Raw genomic sequence first — 14,782 nt, 5'->3', positions numbered from 1 at the left:
ATAATAGTGGTGAGAGTGGATATCCTTGTCTTGTTCCTGATCTTAGAGGAAATGCTTTCAGTTTTTCACCATTGAGAATGATCTTTGCTGTGGGTTTGTCATATGTGGCCTTTATTATGTTGAAGTAGTTTCCCTCTATGCCCACTTTCTGGAGAGTTTTTATCATAAATGGGTGTTGAAGTTTGTCAAAAGCTTTTTCTGCATCTATTGAGATGATTAGATGGTTTTTATTCTTCAGTTTGTTAATATGGCGTATCACCTTGATTGATTTGCGTATATTGAAGAATTCTTGCATACCCAGGATAAATCCTACTTGATCATGGTGTATGATCCTATTAATGTGTTGTTGGATTCTGTTTGCTAGTATTTTGTTGAGGATTTCGGCACCTATATTCATCAGTGATATTGGTCTGTAATTTTGGTTTTTTGTATTACCTTTGTCTAGTTTTGGTACCAGGGTGATGGTGGCCTCATAGAATGAGTTTGGGAGTGTTCCTTCTTCTGCAATATTTTGGAAGAGTTTGAGAAGGATGGGTGTTAGCTCTTCTCTAAACGTGTGATAGAATTCACCTGTGAAGCCATCTGGTTCTGGACTTTTGTTTGTTGGAAAATTTTTAATCACAGTTTCAATTTCATTACTTGTGATGGGTCTGTTCATATTTTCTACTTCTTCTTGGTTCAGTCTTGGAAGGTTATATCTTTCTAAGAATTTGTCCATTTCTTCCAGGTTGTCCATTTTATTGGCATAGAGTTGTTTGTAGTAGTCTCTTAGGATGCTTTGTATTTCTATGGTGTCTCTTGTAATGTCTCCTTTTGCATTTCTAATTTAATTGATTTGAGTCCTCTCCCTCTTTTCTTGATGAGTCTGTCTAGTGGTTTATCAATTTTCTTAATCTTCTCAAAGAACCAGCTTTTAGTTTTATTGATCTTTGCTATTGTTTCCTTTGTGTCTATTTCATTTATTTCTGCTCTGATCTTTATGATTTCTTTCCTTCTACTAACTTTGGGTTTTGTTTGTTCTTCTTTCTCTAGTTCCATTAGGTGTAAGGTTAGATTGTGTATTTGAGATTTTTCTTATTTCTTGAGGTAGACTTGTATTGCTCTAAACTTCCCTCTTAGAACTGCTTTTGCTGCATCCCATAGGTTTTGGATCATTGTGTTTTCATTGTCATTTGTCTCTAGGTATTTTTTGATTTCCTCTTTGATTTCTTCAGTGATCTCTTCGTTATTTAGTAATGTATTGTTTAGCTTCCATGTGCTTGTGTTTTTCACGTTTTCTTCCCAGTAATTGATTTCTGATCTCATAGTGTTGTGGTCAGAAAAGATGCTTGATATGATTTCAATTTTCTTAAATTTACCAAGGCTTGATCTGTGACCCAAGATGTGATCTATCCTGGAGAATGTTCCATGTTCACTTGAGAAGAAAGTGTCATCTACTGTTTTTGGATGGAATGTCCTATAAATATCAATTAAATCTATCTGGTCTATTGTGTCATTTAAAGCTTGTGTTTCCTTATTAATTTTCATTTTGGATGATCTGTCCATTGGTGTAAGTGAGGTGTTAAAGTCCCCAACTATTATTGTGTTACTGTTGATGTCCTCTTTTCTAGCTGTTAGCAGTTGCCTTATGTATTGAGGTGCTCCTATGTTGGGTGCATATATATTTATAATTGTTATATCTTCTTCTTGGATTAATCCCTTGATCATTATGTAGTGTCCTTTCTTGTCTCTTGTAACATTCTTTATTTTAAAGTCTATTTTATCTAATATGAGTATTGCTACTCCAGCTTTCTTTTGATTTCCATTTGCATGGAATACCTTTTTCCATCCCCTCACTTTCAGTCTGTATGTGTCCCTAGGTCTGAAGTGGGTCTCTTGTAGACAGCATATATATGGGTCTTGTTTTTGTATCCATTCAGCAAGCCTGTGTCTTTTGGTTGGAACATTTAATCCATTCATGTTTAAGGTAATTATCGATATGTATGTTCCTATGACCATTTTCTGAATTGTTATGGGTTTGTTTTTGTAGGTCCTCTTCTTCTCTTGTGTGTTTCCCACTTAGAGAAGTTCCTTTAGCATTTGTTGTAGAGCTGGTTTGGTGGTGCTGAATTCTCTTAGCTTTTGCTTGTCTGTAAAGCTTTTGATTTCTCCATCAAATCTGAATGAGGTCCTTGCCGGGTAGAGTAATCTTGGTTGTAGGTTCTTCCCTTTCACCACTTTAAATATATCATGCCACTCCCTTCTGGCTTGTAGAGTTTCTGCTGAGAAATCAGCAGTTAACCTTATGGGAGTTCTCTTGTATGTTATTTGTCGTTTTTCCCTTGTTGCTTTCAGTAATTTTTCTTCATCTTTAATTTTTGTCAATTTGATTACTATGTGTCTCGGCGTGTTTACCTTGGGTTTATCCTGCCTGGGACTCTCTGTGCTTCCTGGACTTGGGTGGCTATTTCCTTTACCATGTTAGGGAAGTTTTCGACTATAATCTCTTCAAATATTTTCTTGGGTCCTTTCTCTGTCTCTTCTCCTTCTGGGACCCCTATAATGTGAATGTTGTTGCATTTAATGTTTTCCCAGTGGTCTCTTAGGCTTTCTTCATTTCTTTTCATTCTTTTTTCTTTATTCTGTTCTGCAGCAGTGAATTCCACCATTCTGTCTTCCAGGTCACTTATCCATTCTTCTGCCTCAGTTATTCTGCTATTGATTCCTTCTAGTGTATTTTTCATTTCAGTTATTGTATTGTTCATCTCTGTATGTTTGTTCTTTAATTCTTCTAGGTGTTTGTTCTTTAATTCTTCTAGGTCTTTGTTAAACATTTCTTACATATGCTCAATCTTTGCCTCCATTCTTTTTCCAAGATCCTGGATATTCTTCACTATCATTATTCTGAATTTTTATTTGGAAGGTTGCCTATCTTCACTTCATTTAGTTGTTTTTCTGGGTTTTATATTGTTCCTTGATCTGGTATATAGCCTTTTGTCTTTTCATCTTGTCTATCTTTCTGTGAGTGTGGTTTTTGTTCCACAGGCTGCAGGATTGTAGTTCTTCTTGCTCCTGCTGTCTGCTCTCTGGTGGATGAGGCTGTCTAAGCGGCTTGTGCAAGTTTCCTGATGGGAGGGAATGGTGGTGGGTAGAGCTGGCTTTTGCTCTGGTGGGCAGAGCTCAGTAAAACTTTAATCCGCTTGACTGCTCATGGGTGGGGTTGGGTACCCTCCCTGTTGGTTGTTTGGCCTGAGGCAACCCAACACTGGAGCCTACCAGGGCTCTGTGGTGGGGCTAATGGTGGACTCTAGGAGGGCTCATGCCAAGGAGTACTTCCCAGAACTTTTGCTGCCAGTGTCCTTGTCCTCACGGTGAGCCACAGCCACTCCCCGCCTCTGCAGGAGACCCTCCAACACTAGCAGGTAGGTCTGGTTCAGTCTCCTATGTGGTCACTGCTCTTTCCCCTTTGTCCCAATGTGCACACTACTTTGTGTGTGCCTTCCAAGGGTGGAGTCTCTGTTTCCCCCTCTCCTGTCGAAGTCCTGCAATCAAATCCCTCTAGCTTTCAAAGTCTGATTCTCTAGGAATTCCTCCTCCCATTGCCGGACCCCCAGGTTGGGAAGCCTGACGTGGGGCTCAGAACCTTCACTCCAGTGGACTTCTGTGGTATAAGTGCTCTCCAGTTTTTGGGTCACCCACCGAGCAGTTATGGGCTTTGATTTTATTGTGATTGTGCCCCTCCTACTGTCTCATTGTGGCTTCTCCTTTGTCTTTGGATGTGGGGTATCTTTTTTGGTGAGTTCCAGTGTCTTCCTGTCAATGACTGTTCAGCAGTTAGTTGTGATTCTGGTGCTCTTGCAAGAGGGAGTGAGCGCACGTCCTTCTACTCCACCATCTTCAACCTTAGAGCTTCTTTATTTCACCAGATGGTTGGCATTTTTTTGGCAATTAGCACACGTGCAAGGTGCTGAACATACAAATCTCTAGCCCTCTTGATATCTCCCAGTCACTGGTGCTTCCTTTTCATAGAAAAGGAAGCTGCGGTTGGGAGAGATTAAGTCTCACCCAGGATGACCATGGTCCTTGGCTAGGCTGTGGGAATCCCTGGATGGACAGCCTGCATTCTCACCACCCGTCTGGGGTGTGATGACGGCAGAAAAGGCCACACTTACCTTGTGCTGCCTTGTCTGTGTCACCATTTTGCCTGGAACTAGTTTGGGCCACAAGGAACAAGGAATGACTTAGTTTCTCACTGAACCTTACATGGCAGGCCTCCTGGATTGTAAGAAAGGAAGCCTTCTGCATATTCAGAAACAGAGAAAGAAGAGGAAAGACAGGCACACAAAGCAGATGTGGGGCTACGAATGTAGGGTCTTCAGATTTTACCCAGACTTCTCTATGTCTTATAAAATAATGGTTTTTCTAAAGTCATCTCTGTTTAACTGCAACCACTTCCACCATCATTATTCAGCATCTATATTAAAAATGACTTACTACAGTTTTCTCTAAAAATCACTTCCAGCTCTAATGCTCAGGGGCTCTGTGATTCTCTATTGCCTGGTTTTGTTTTCAGTGGTCTAAGTTGTGCATATATGTTGTTGTCTACCCAGATCATGACATCTTTGGGGTACAAGCTTGTCTGTTATTGCACTCACATTTTCCTCGGTGCCCTGTGTCGCTTGCTGGGCACACTATAGGCGCTTAATTGAGAGGTGGAAAAACTTGAAGCTAAGTACTTTGCTTCGAATGACAGTATCCTAATCTTCCAGCAGATGGCAATCTTTCTACATGAATGGTGCCACTTGGACCACTAAAAACAGGGACTACCTTGAGGATGAACCCTAAAAAAGCCTGCACTGTCCAGATTTTAATGAGAATTTAAATATTTTTGAATCCAATTCTAGAAACATTTACCTCTGTTTATAAATAGTAAGACTGAATATTTTCAGAGAAGGACAGAACTTAAAAATTAGTGGGATCTGTAAAAAATCTGAAGAATTTGGCAAGAAATTCTGGTGTGTTTTCATAACTATAAGCATATGCATATTGGTCTTGTATTTTTCACCCTCCAGTATGTTTCATTTCCACAAACATAAGCACTTCCCTTTTAAAACTTTTAAAAATAATACTTTGGAATGAAATGTGGGCTATAGTTTGCCCAAACGGATTCAGTTTGCTTCCTTAGTTGCTGTCCTCCAGGAAGCTAAAGATCCGATTGAACCCAGATTTCAGGAGAGGAGACAGAAGACTCAGCTGATGGCACTGGCCTTCAGAACAGTCCGTAGAAAGGGTCCCTTCTGCAGAAAAGTGACCTGAGCACTCCCTAAGGGTCCAGAAAATTCCAAGGAAACAAGGGATCAAAGGTGGGGTGAATGGTGAGGGGATTAGTCCCTGGTTCTCCTTAGAAATGCCTTAAAATGGTAAAAAAATTGTAATGCATCCAAGAAAGTTACACCCTCAGGAACGTGGATAGCAACCATATGTCTTCTGTTTCTCCTACAGTGTGAACACCCGTCTGGCACAGAAGGCAGCCTCAGTGAGTTCTTAACTGATTTTATTCCTCCCCGAAGAAATCTGCCTGACTTGGGTTCGGCAGAGGTTTGCAACCCCAGGATGATGCCACTCCCTATGGCTTACTCCTTTGCCTATTCAGTCCCTGGATCACTGAGAGGCAATGTGACGCTCAGATATATATAAAGATGGGCTAAGTTTCATAAAGGCACATTAGAGAGGCATCTGCACTGTGTTTTTGTCTGTCTCTGGCATCCTCACGCATTGCTTTGCCTTCCACTTACAAAGCATCTCCCATCTGATGTTTTCCCACTGCACCCGTGGTGTGGGTGGGCTCAGGGCTGAAGTAGAAGAGATGGGGGAGGAGCCCAGGAGCAGCGGAGGCATGCAAGTGTGCAGGGCCCCCCCATGGGGCTATTGGGAACTCCTGCTGAATGAATTCACTGTCCTCTGGGCTCTCCTTCCACCCTGATACCCTCGAACTCAAGGGACTGCCAAGAGCCCATCAGATTATGTCTTTGAGCAACCACATCAATGATTTCTCCATTCAGATGCCTAGAATGGGTGGTCCATGTGTCAGCTGATTGGTTATATAGTATCACTGTGATTATTAACTGAATCAATTCCCAAATCAGTACATTTGTCTTCCTATTATAAGTGCCGTTATCTTTTGTATTTTTTCTTCTCCTTTTCCATTCTATCCACATCGCAAAGGTTGAAAATGGAATCAAGCATTTAAAGTCATCAGCATCATACAACACACCAAGTTAATTAATTGTGTGGTGGGTTAAAGTTCCTCCACCAGCCACGCATCCTTAATTTATGTCTTAGTTCTATGTTTTTGTTTTCTTTTTTTGGCCGTGCTGTGTGGCATGCAGGATCTTAGTTCCCTGACCAGGGGTTGAACCCGCGCCCCCTGCGGTGGAAGCGTGGAGTCTTAACCACTGGACTGCCAGGGCAGTCCCTGTAGAGAGGTTTATGGTTGATCGGACTTTCAGAATAAATGAAATAAAGAAACTCGTTTCATGAAACTTACATCAGTGATCATCTTCCCTCGGGTCTTATTTCTCTCTCTGTGGTTGGCCCGTTTCTGTTTCTGCTGCAAAACTCTTTCCCTGGTGGTGCGATACTCCAGTGCAAACTCACTGATGATCCTGCAGAACTTGTTTATGTTCACTTCCCGAATCGCATAAGGTGGGTGACCCATAAAGAGCAGAAAGGAGTGGAACCTGCAGTGAAGAAACAATGGTGGCAAGGGCTTCAGGTTTAAGGAACAAAAATCAGTTGCCTGCAAACTTTCAGTAAAAAACCAATCAGCCAAAGACACTGCTCTTCGTTCTTGGGGCTCTGAGATTGAAGAATGAAAATGCAACCAGAAATCAAGTTCAACTCACTTTGTCACTGACAGAGGTGGTGGGATTTCAGGAGATTAATTACCTTTTCTCCATGCTTATCTGTGTTTTAATGTCTTTTAAAACTGGGGTGTAAAACTTTTTTTTTGATAAATTTATTTATTTATTTATTTATTTATTTATTTTTGGCTACATTGGGTCTTCGTTACTGCACACAGTCTTTCTCTAGTTGTAGTGAGCGTGGGCTACTCTTCATTGCAGTGTGCAGGCTTCTCCCTGCGGTGGCTTCTCTTGTTGCGGAGCACGGGCTCTAGGCGTGTGGGCTTCAGTATTTGTGGCTCATGGGCTCTAGAGTGCAGGCTCAGTGGTTGTGGCGCACAGGCTTAGTTGCTCTGCGACATGAGGGATCTTCCCGGACCAGGGCTTGAACCCGTGTCCCCTGCATTGGCAGGTGTTTTCTTAACCACTGCACCACCAGGGAAGTCCCAAAACTGGTGTGTAACACTTTTATAAGAAAAATGATGAAGTACTATTTTAAGAAAAATATTGCACAGTTTCTAGATCATATGAAAACTGAATAAGGGATAAAGAAATGTTGCTTAGCAATTTTTTGGGAACCCACTTTAATGAATACGTGGAATTGACATGAACATATTTTGAATAACATGTTAATTCATGATTTGTAAAAAGATGCTTATAAGTAAATATTTTGAAATATTTTCTTGCAATATCATATGCAATCTTAATTTAATTAGGACACACCAAACAAGCAGCCCTAAATCAATTTATTTCAGCTATTTAGTATATAAATTAAAAATTACTGGATTCTATCTACTTAAAACTTTTGGAAAAGAAATTAAATGAGCAAAGAAGTTCCCAATTTTTAGTTATTAAGGAAATGAGCAAAGAAGTTCCCAATTTTTAGTTATTAAGGAAATGAGAAAGAAAATAGTAGGAGACAGAGGATAATTTTTATGTAGAATAAACAGTATTATATAACTGATACCACTAATTGTATAAAAAAACTTTTCTGATCACTCTAATTTGTACAGCTTGAATAGGGGTTTGGTTTATTTTTCAAATGAAGGACAGTGGCTTATTCTTTTTGTGAAGAATACTGAAGGAAAGCATATGACATGCATTTAAAGGGGGATAAAAAAATGCTGTTTAAAACCAAAAATGCTAGCTAAAACTATAAAACTCAGAAGAAAACATAAAGTATAACTTTTCATGACTTTGGATTAGGAAATGATTTGTTAGATATGATACCAAAAGCATAAGCACCCAAAGAAAAACAATAAACTGGACTTCATCAAAATTAAAAACTTTTGTGCTTCAAATGATACTCTCAAGATTGAAAAGACAACCCAAAGAATAGGAGAAAATATTTGCAAATCATGTCTGATAAGGGGTTTGTATCCAGAATATATACATAAATCTTACAACTCAACACTAAGAAGACAAATAAAAATGGACAGAAGATTTGAACAGACCTTTCCAAAAAGATTATTGGCAAATAGCTAATAAGTACATGAAAAGATGCTCAACACCATTAGTCATTAGGGGAATGCAAATCAAAACCACATTCAGACACCACTTCACAATCACTACAATGGCTGTAATAAAAAAGACAGACAAGTGTTGGTGAGGATGTAGAGAAATTGAAACCCTCACACAGTACTGGTGGGAACACAAAATGGTTCAGCTGTGGTTGAAAAGACACAGTTCCTAAAGAGTTAAACACAGAGTTAACCTATGACCTAGCAATTTCATTCCTATACATATACTCAAAAGAAATGAAACTATGTGTCCACACAAAACCTACACAAATTCCATGGCAGCATTATTCACAATAGCCAAAAAGTGGAAACGACCCAAATGTCCATCAACAGATGAATAGACAATATGTGGTGTATCCACACAAAACTGGCCCCGCTACCTCTCTGACCTCATTGCCTAGGACGCCAGTCTTGACTCCTGGTGATTCCTTGAACAAGCCCACCTCAGGGCCTCAGGCCCCCAGTGTGGTGTGTAGGGGACCCTCGGGGGACACAGTTGAGCTGAGAGCCTGCAGGGACTCTAAGGAGGGGCGGGGTGGCCACTCCACTGGGAGGACCACAGGTCCTAACAGGGCATCCAGTGCTAGCTCTTCCCTACGCCCAGAACATTCTTGCCACAGACAGCTGCCTGGATGGCTCTCTTACCCAAGTCTCTGACCAAATATCACCTCCTCAGAGAAGCCTCCCCTAACCGCCCTACATAAAACAGCGTGTCCTTATCACTCCCTATCCCATTTACACTCTTAATTTTTCTTCCTGGCTCTTATTACTACCTGACATTACATACTGGAGATATGGCATGATATTATATATATTAGGATAGGATAGTGTAATATACGCATGTATTGCCACTTATCACTACTCAAGATCTGTGTGTAAGAGGAATCGAGGGAGGATCAATCAGCCCACAGCTGGGTCCTCTTCTATACATAAGTACTACTCAAGATTCCTTATCCTCTGCTTTCCAGAACATTGTTTATATCTAGAGGGGATCCAATCTTAACATATAAGTTGGAGATATGATTCAAGTACAGTAAGTCCCCTACATACAAACCTTCAAGTTGCTTTCAAAGATGCGAACAAGCGTGCCAGCCCCTGTATGCCAGCTGTTGTACTGTACTATTGTACTTTTCAAGGTACTGTACTGTAGGATTAAAAGTGTTTTGTTTTTTGTGTTTGTTTTTTTATGTATGTATTGTTTGTGTGAAAAGTATTATAAGCCTATTACGGTACAGTACTATACAGCCGATTGTGTTAGTTGGGTACCTAGGCTAACTCTGTTGGACTTAACGAACAGACTGGACTTAGGAACGCACACTCGGAACGGAACTCATTTGTATGTAGGGGACTTACTGTATATATTTTGGAAACAGGGGAGTAATAAGCAGCAAGTAAAATGCACACCTGAAAAAAGATTCAGATGTGCCTTTGAGAGGAAAGAAACTGTGGCATTCCTTCAGAAGAACAAAGTGGGTATGCCTTTAAGGGAGTAAAACATTTAAGCGATTTTCGTTAGTTGAGTTTGTAACTTTCATAACACATGACAAGAAGGTCTTATGGTTATGGAGGGGCTGGTTCCCCTCATCAGTGTCGTGAGGCACAAGCCAAACACCTCTGATATGTTCCACCTTCCGCCCTTTTCCTCATGTGTGCCACTGAGTAGGGTGTCTGGCCCGGAGGGGTGCATTTGGGGGCACCGGGAAGCCAGTGTGTGGGTGTTCGCTTGTTTTCCACCTGTCTCTGCCCGAGGAATGCCAGGTCCTTGCTGTAGTTCTCCATGCCTCCCAGGAAGGCCTTTCTCCCCACTCTCACCTGGTCCCCCCTGCAGTGCCTGCCACGGTGTAACTGCAGCCCTGTGACTCCACGGGAATTGGCAAGTCGGTTTGTACATCCACAGAGTGGAACTGGCTGTCACCGCAGCAATGCAGAAGGGCAGGTTAATCTCAGGTTTGGACATCCAGAACAAGATGTTCTTAGCTGGGCAACAGTCTGAAAGTCAGGTTTTGCCTAAAGAGAATTGTCTAAGTTCTTTTTTCTGCTCCTTTATTAAGAGGGGCCACTGGCATCAGACAGGAAAGGGAGCTGGAAGCGCCTGCCCCGTTAGCTCCATGATAGAGGGGAGCAGAGAAGGTGGGCGCCCAGGTGGGTGTCCAATAATGAGCATCAGGGATCCAGGTCACACAAGAGCAACCAGCATCTGGGCAACCAGCTTACCAGGGAGAGAAGGACAATCAGAGCAAACACTATATGCATAGCATACATATCTGCACATGCCATATATATACACATACATACATACACACACACACACACACACACACACACACACACACACACACACACACACACACACACACACTAGCTTAAGGAACAGATATATCACCAAACTGAGTCTTATACTGTCTGGGATAAGATGGTTACTGTGACCAGGCATAATAGCTTTACAAGACTTTCATAAAACTGCTCCAGTTTCCTGCCATTCCAAATGGAAACTATTTGTTTATTTGAGTAGTTTTAAGTTGGAAATTACTTGTATCATACAAAGCATGGAGGGCCAAAGCAGCTTACACTCTCTGCTTCCCCTTTTTAACCATGTTAAAAGCAGCATGTACTTTGCTTGTAGTAAGAAATTTGACAAAATCTCTGATAAGATCCTCCTACCCAGAAGGCAGCTGTGAGGTCCAGATGAAGTACAGGGAGGGAGATTTACAGTTGAACAACTAAATTCCAAAAGTACTGAGTAATGGTTAGTTGTCAACCTGGAGGGAAGATTCTGTTCCTTATTCCTATCCAGTCTAACATTTAAAGACTCACCTCACCACCCCCCACCCAGAAAAGTCTGGATCAAGACCCAGGAGGTATGATCACCCAAATAGCACGTGACACAAGCTGAGAGAGGGCTCACAGGCAGACAAGAGAATGAGGTTTTTTTAAAGTTCTGTATGGGTTCAAGAAAGGTGAAGGAAGGAAAGACAGAGTATGGAGGGGGGGAAAAGAGAAAAAAAATAATAAAAAATGTGAAATGCACAGGGATAAATGAAAATACCACACATTTGTTTAAAAATAATAATAAAGTACTCAAGCACAAGAGTGGGAGTGGGCTTGAAGAGCAGTTCTCTGGGGAAAGCCTGTGGTTTAGATGACCCCAAGGGAGGGCTCCCTTAACAGAATTGCAAGGAGGCCTGTTTCAGAGCGTCTGTTATCAGAGCACCTGCTCCAGGGAAACCCCAGCCTGTAGGCCTGAACATTTGATCATCAAGGTGCAAGGCCCAGCACAGAGCACGCAGACCCAGAGGCCGGGGTGAGGGACCTGCAACCACGTTCTGTGACAAGACAAAGGAGAAGAAAGTGGGGGATGCCTGGTAGGAAATGGCTTGACCTGGGGAGTTGGAAGACCTAGTCTTGGTGCTGCCACCACTTACAAGGGAGACGGCTCTGGACAGCCATGGAGCTGTCCCAGACCTCAGCCAGCCTCCCTGTAGTCAGGCAAGGCCTGACACATCACTGCTGTGTCTCCCAGGGTCCTCATGGATCCTGGGACTTGAAGGAAGGCTGATCCAGAGGATGGGACCCATGGTGGGACCCAGGCTGTCTCTAGGAGGGCTGCAGCACAGAGCAGCCGTCCGAGAATCGATGAGAGAAAGGTCTCAGAAGGCAGGCTGTGCTTGATATGAGGAAGGAAGCTTCCTAACAAGTCAAGCTGCCTTCCAAGGATGTGTACTTTCTGTAGGCAGAACTGTTCAGGCAGATGCAAAGATGCAGGGGCCAACTTGCCAGAGATCTTACAGATGCAATTCCTGATCGAGTAGGATTTTTGGATGACAGCGTCTCTGAGATTCCTTCCCATCTCAAGATTCAACGGCATCATATTATTGGTGTGTGTGTGTGTTTGAGAAAAATTAAGTACTCATGAAACAAAAAAGTCCGTCAAAGGTGCACTTGCTATGTACCAAGAATTTACAGGACGATGTTAGTAAATTTAACCTTCAGATCTTGGTTTGCAGAATATCTTCAACATGCCATTTTACTGATGTTTGCATAAGCTCCTCAATCCACTCACCTGTTAATTATTCTTCTATGGACAATCTTTAAAATTATAATTCTCTCCGCACAGTCTTTTAGGAACTCTGACATTCGTTGTTTTAAAACTGGTTTCATTTCATGTTTTGCAATTGCCTTGAGGTGATCCCATGAAGCTTTGCATCGTCTCTCCATCTGACATAAATTATCCTGAAGTTGATCAAAGTCAACCTGAAAATCAGAGAGAGAACATTACAAATGCAATGAAATAACCGGACATCAACCTGACCCAGGAAACCGAACTGCCTCTGGGAAGAAACAAACATCAAAACCCAATTTACATCTTGAAATACAAATATATTTATGGCCTAAAAATTATCCACGTGTCTTGACATCAAATTATTTAGTGATAAAACTTCTCCAAATGAACTCAACGCAAGTGTCACCTTTTTTTTTTTTTTTTTTTTTTTTTGCCGTATTTGGAAAGAAATCTTAAGAAAAGTCTTCGGGCACTGTAAATTAAAACGTGATATCAAGGAATCTACTACAAGATGAACTGAGCAGATGTCTCATAAAATTTTTCAGAGCTCTCTTTTTCTTTAGATATTTCACTTGAGGTTGGAGGAATGCACCATAGTCCTACATGGATGGCCTTGTTATGCTGGGGCCAGTTAAGGGGCAGCCAGAGCTTCTCTTCATCATGATCATTTTTACATTGTGTGACAAATTACTTTATTTATCCATTCATTCCCTCATTCAAACAACACTCAGGGAAAAACTAGTGCATGCCAGTCCCCCTCCCAGGTATGAAGAAGACAAAGATCAATGTGGAAAGAGACCAACTTCCTATTCCCAAGGAGGCTCAGAGTACAGACAGCTGATCACCGAGCACTGAGGATGTACAGAACCCACCAGGCCTCTGTGTCTGGGTGAGTATCGGGGTGTGTGGTCCATCCCATCTGCCAGCAGATGCAAACCACGTGTGCAAAGAACAGATGTGACGGAACATTCACTTTGCTCTTCGGGGAAGTGGGACCAATTTGGATTGACTAAAGTGGACTGAGATGAAGCTTTCTAAAAGAATGCTTTGATAGAATTTCTAGACTAAAAATTATGGGAATCAGAGAGTTAGACGTGAAATAATACACTTGAGGGTATTTAATGGAGGGAGATGTGAGATAGGGGAAAGAAACTGAGAAGACGAGGAGGGGAGGAAGAAATAGATAAACTGGTGAGCTGAAGGGAGGGGGCTGAGGTGGATGGAGAGTGAGGGATGGTGGGAAAGGGCGAGAGCCTGGCAAACAAAGGCCAGGAGGAGAAAGAGAAGGTGGGGAGAGGTAAGCCGCCATCACTTAGATGCCGTGACTGTGGTCACAAGAGCAAGGCTTGGAGGCGAGTGCCCAAGGGGACTGGTTGGAGTGACCTCAGACCTCCAGCCCCACCCTGAGAAAGACAATGGAGAAGGCCAAGTCAACAAAAGTTGAATCCGTGAGAAGATCTGTCACCAGACAGGATGAAGGTATGCTGAGCATAGGAGATGCCCAAGGGGCCAGGCAAGACTTCACACGTCCTGGATTTCTTGGGTGCTATGGTGCCAAAAACAGAACGCAAGTTTAGGCAGAGGCTGGGGATTCAGGTAAGCAGCGAGCACCGTGGGACTTTGAGAAAAATAATTTGCCTGAAAACAAAGGAATTCTGGATCCAGATTAGAAAAGCTCCATTTTCCTATGATACAATGGAGCTTAGAAAAAAAATCTGGCATCTACCTGAAAGAAAAAGGAACGCAGGTTTCGAAAAGAAGGACTGAATAGTTCAAAGAATAAGCCTAGAAAGGGTTCCAGATGGTCTGGGATTGACACATAATATCTAAGAGGTCTAGGAGGTTTGATGCCAATTGTAACAGGTCTAATCCTAGCTTCGCCATCTGTCCTCATTTGCATCTGGCAGCAACCTTGATCCACAATATCTGTAATAACTTTAATAAGTGTAGTAACTTCAGTTTAGCTCAGAATGTACTGAGCAGCTTGGTACAGTCTAACCAGGCGATGCCTGTCCAGCACTGCAGTGGGTACAGAGCGGTCGGGCAGAAACCACGTTAGAGATGGTTTTCAGGGAAGAGAATCCACTGTGAGCCTTTAAAGGTAGTGGCAGAAAAAAGTGACCTCACTGCCAATGGAAACCAGGTGGAGAGCCTTTGACCAAAAGGTGTTTGAGGGTGGAGCTTAATGTAGCATCTTTTGAGGAGAGCTAGAAGGCTGCCTCAGCTGGCTGCCTGCTGGGGCTGACGAAACCACCATGACCTGAGTCTTCACAGTTACTTCATGGCCTCAGATTCTGTAACTGGCCCCACTTCATGGGGGA

General features: G+C 42.2%; 1 protein-coding gene across 5 annotated transcripts in view; it reads right to left on the bottom strand.

Moving 5' to 3' along the window:
• The window catches only part of FHOD3 (formin homology 2 domain containing 3), a 491,767-nt gene that overhangs the window by 24,052 nt on the left and 452,933 nt on the right, over positions 1 to 14,782 (bottom strand). For all 5 annotated transcript variants that reach the window (XM_036822951.1, XM_036822949.1, XM_036822950.1 and 2 more), the window contains 2 exons: positions 12,462 to 12,652; positions 6,527 to 6,719 (listed from right to left, as the gene is read on the bottom strand). In XM_036822951.1, the coding sequence (XP_036678846.1) occupies positions 6,527 to 6,719; positions 12,462 to 12,652 (384 nt within the window). The remainder of the gene's footprint in view (positions 1 to 6,526; positions 6,720 to 12,461; positions 12,653 to 14,782) is intronic.

The sequence above is a fragment of the Balaenoptera musculus genome, chromosome 14 (assembly GCF_009873245.2).
Source record: "Balaenoptera musculus isolate JJ_BM4_2016_0621 chromosome 14, mBalMus1.pri.v3, whole genome shotgun sequence".
Taxonomy (NCBI): Eukaryota; Metazoa; Chordata; class Mammalia; order Artiodactyla; family Balaenopteridae; genus Balaenoptera; species Balaenoptera musculus.
The sequence above is the reverse complement of the archived record's forward strand: the minus strand, read 5'-3'. Positions and strand labels throughout refer to the sequence as shown.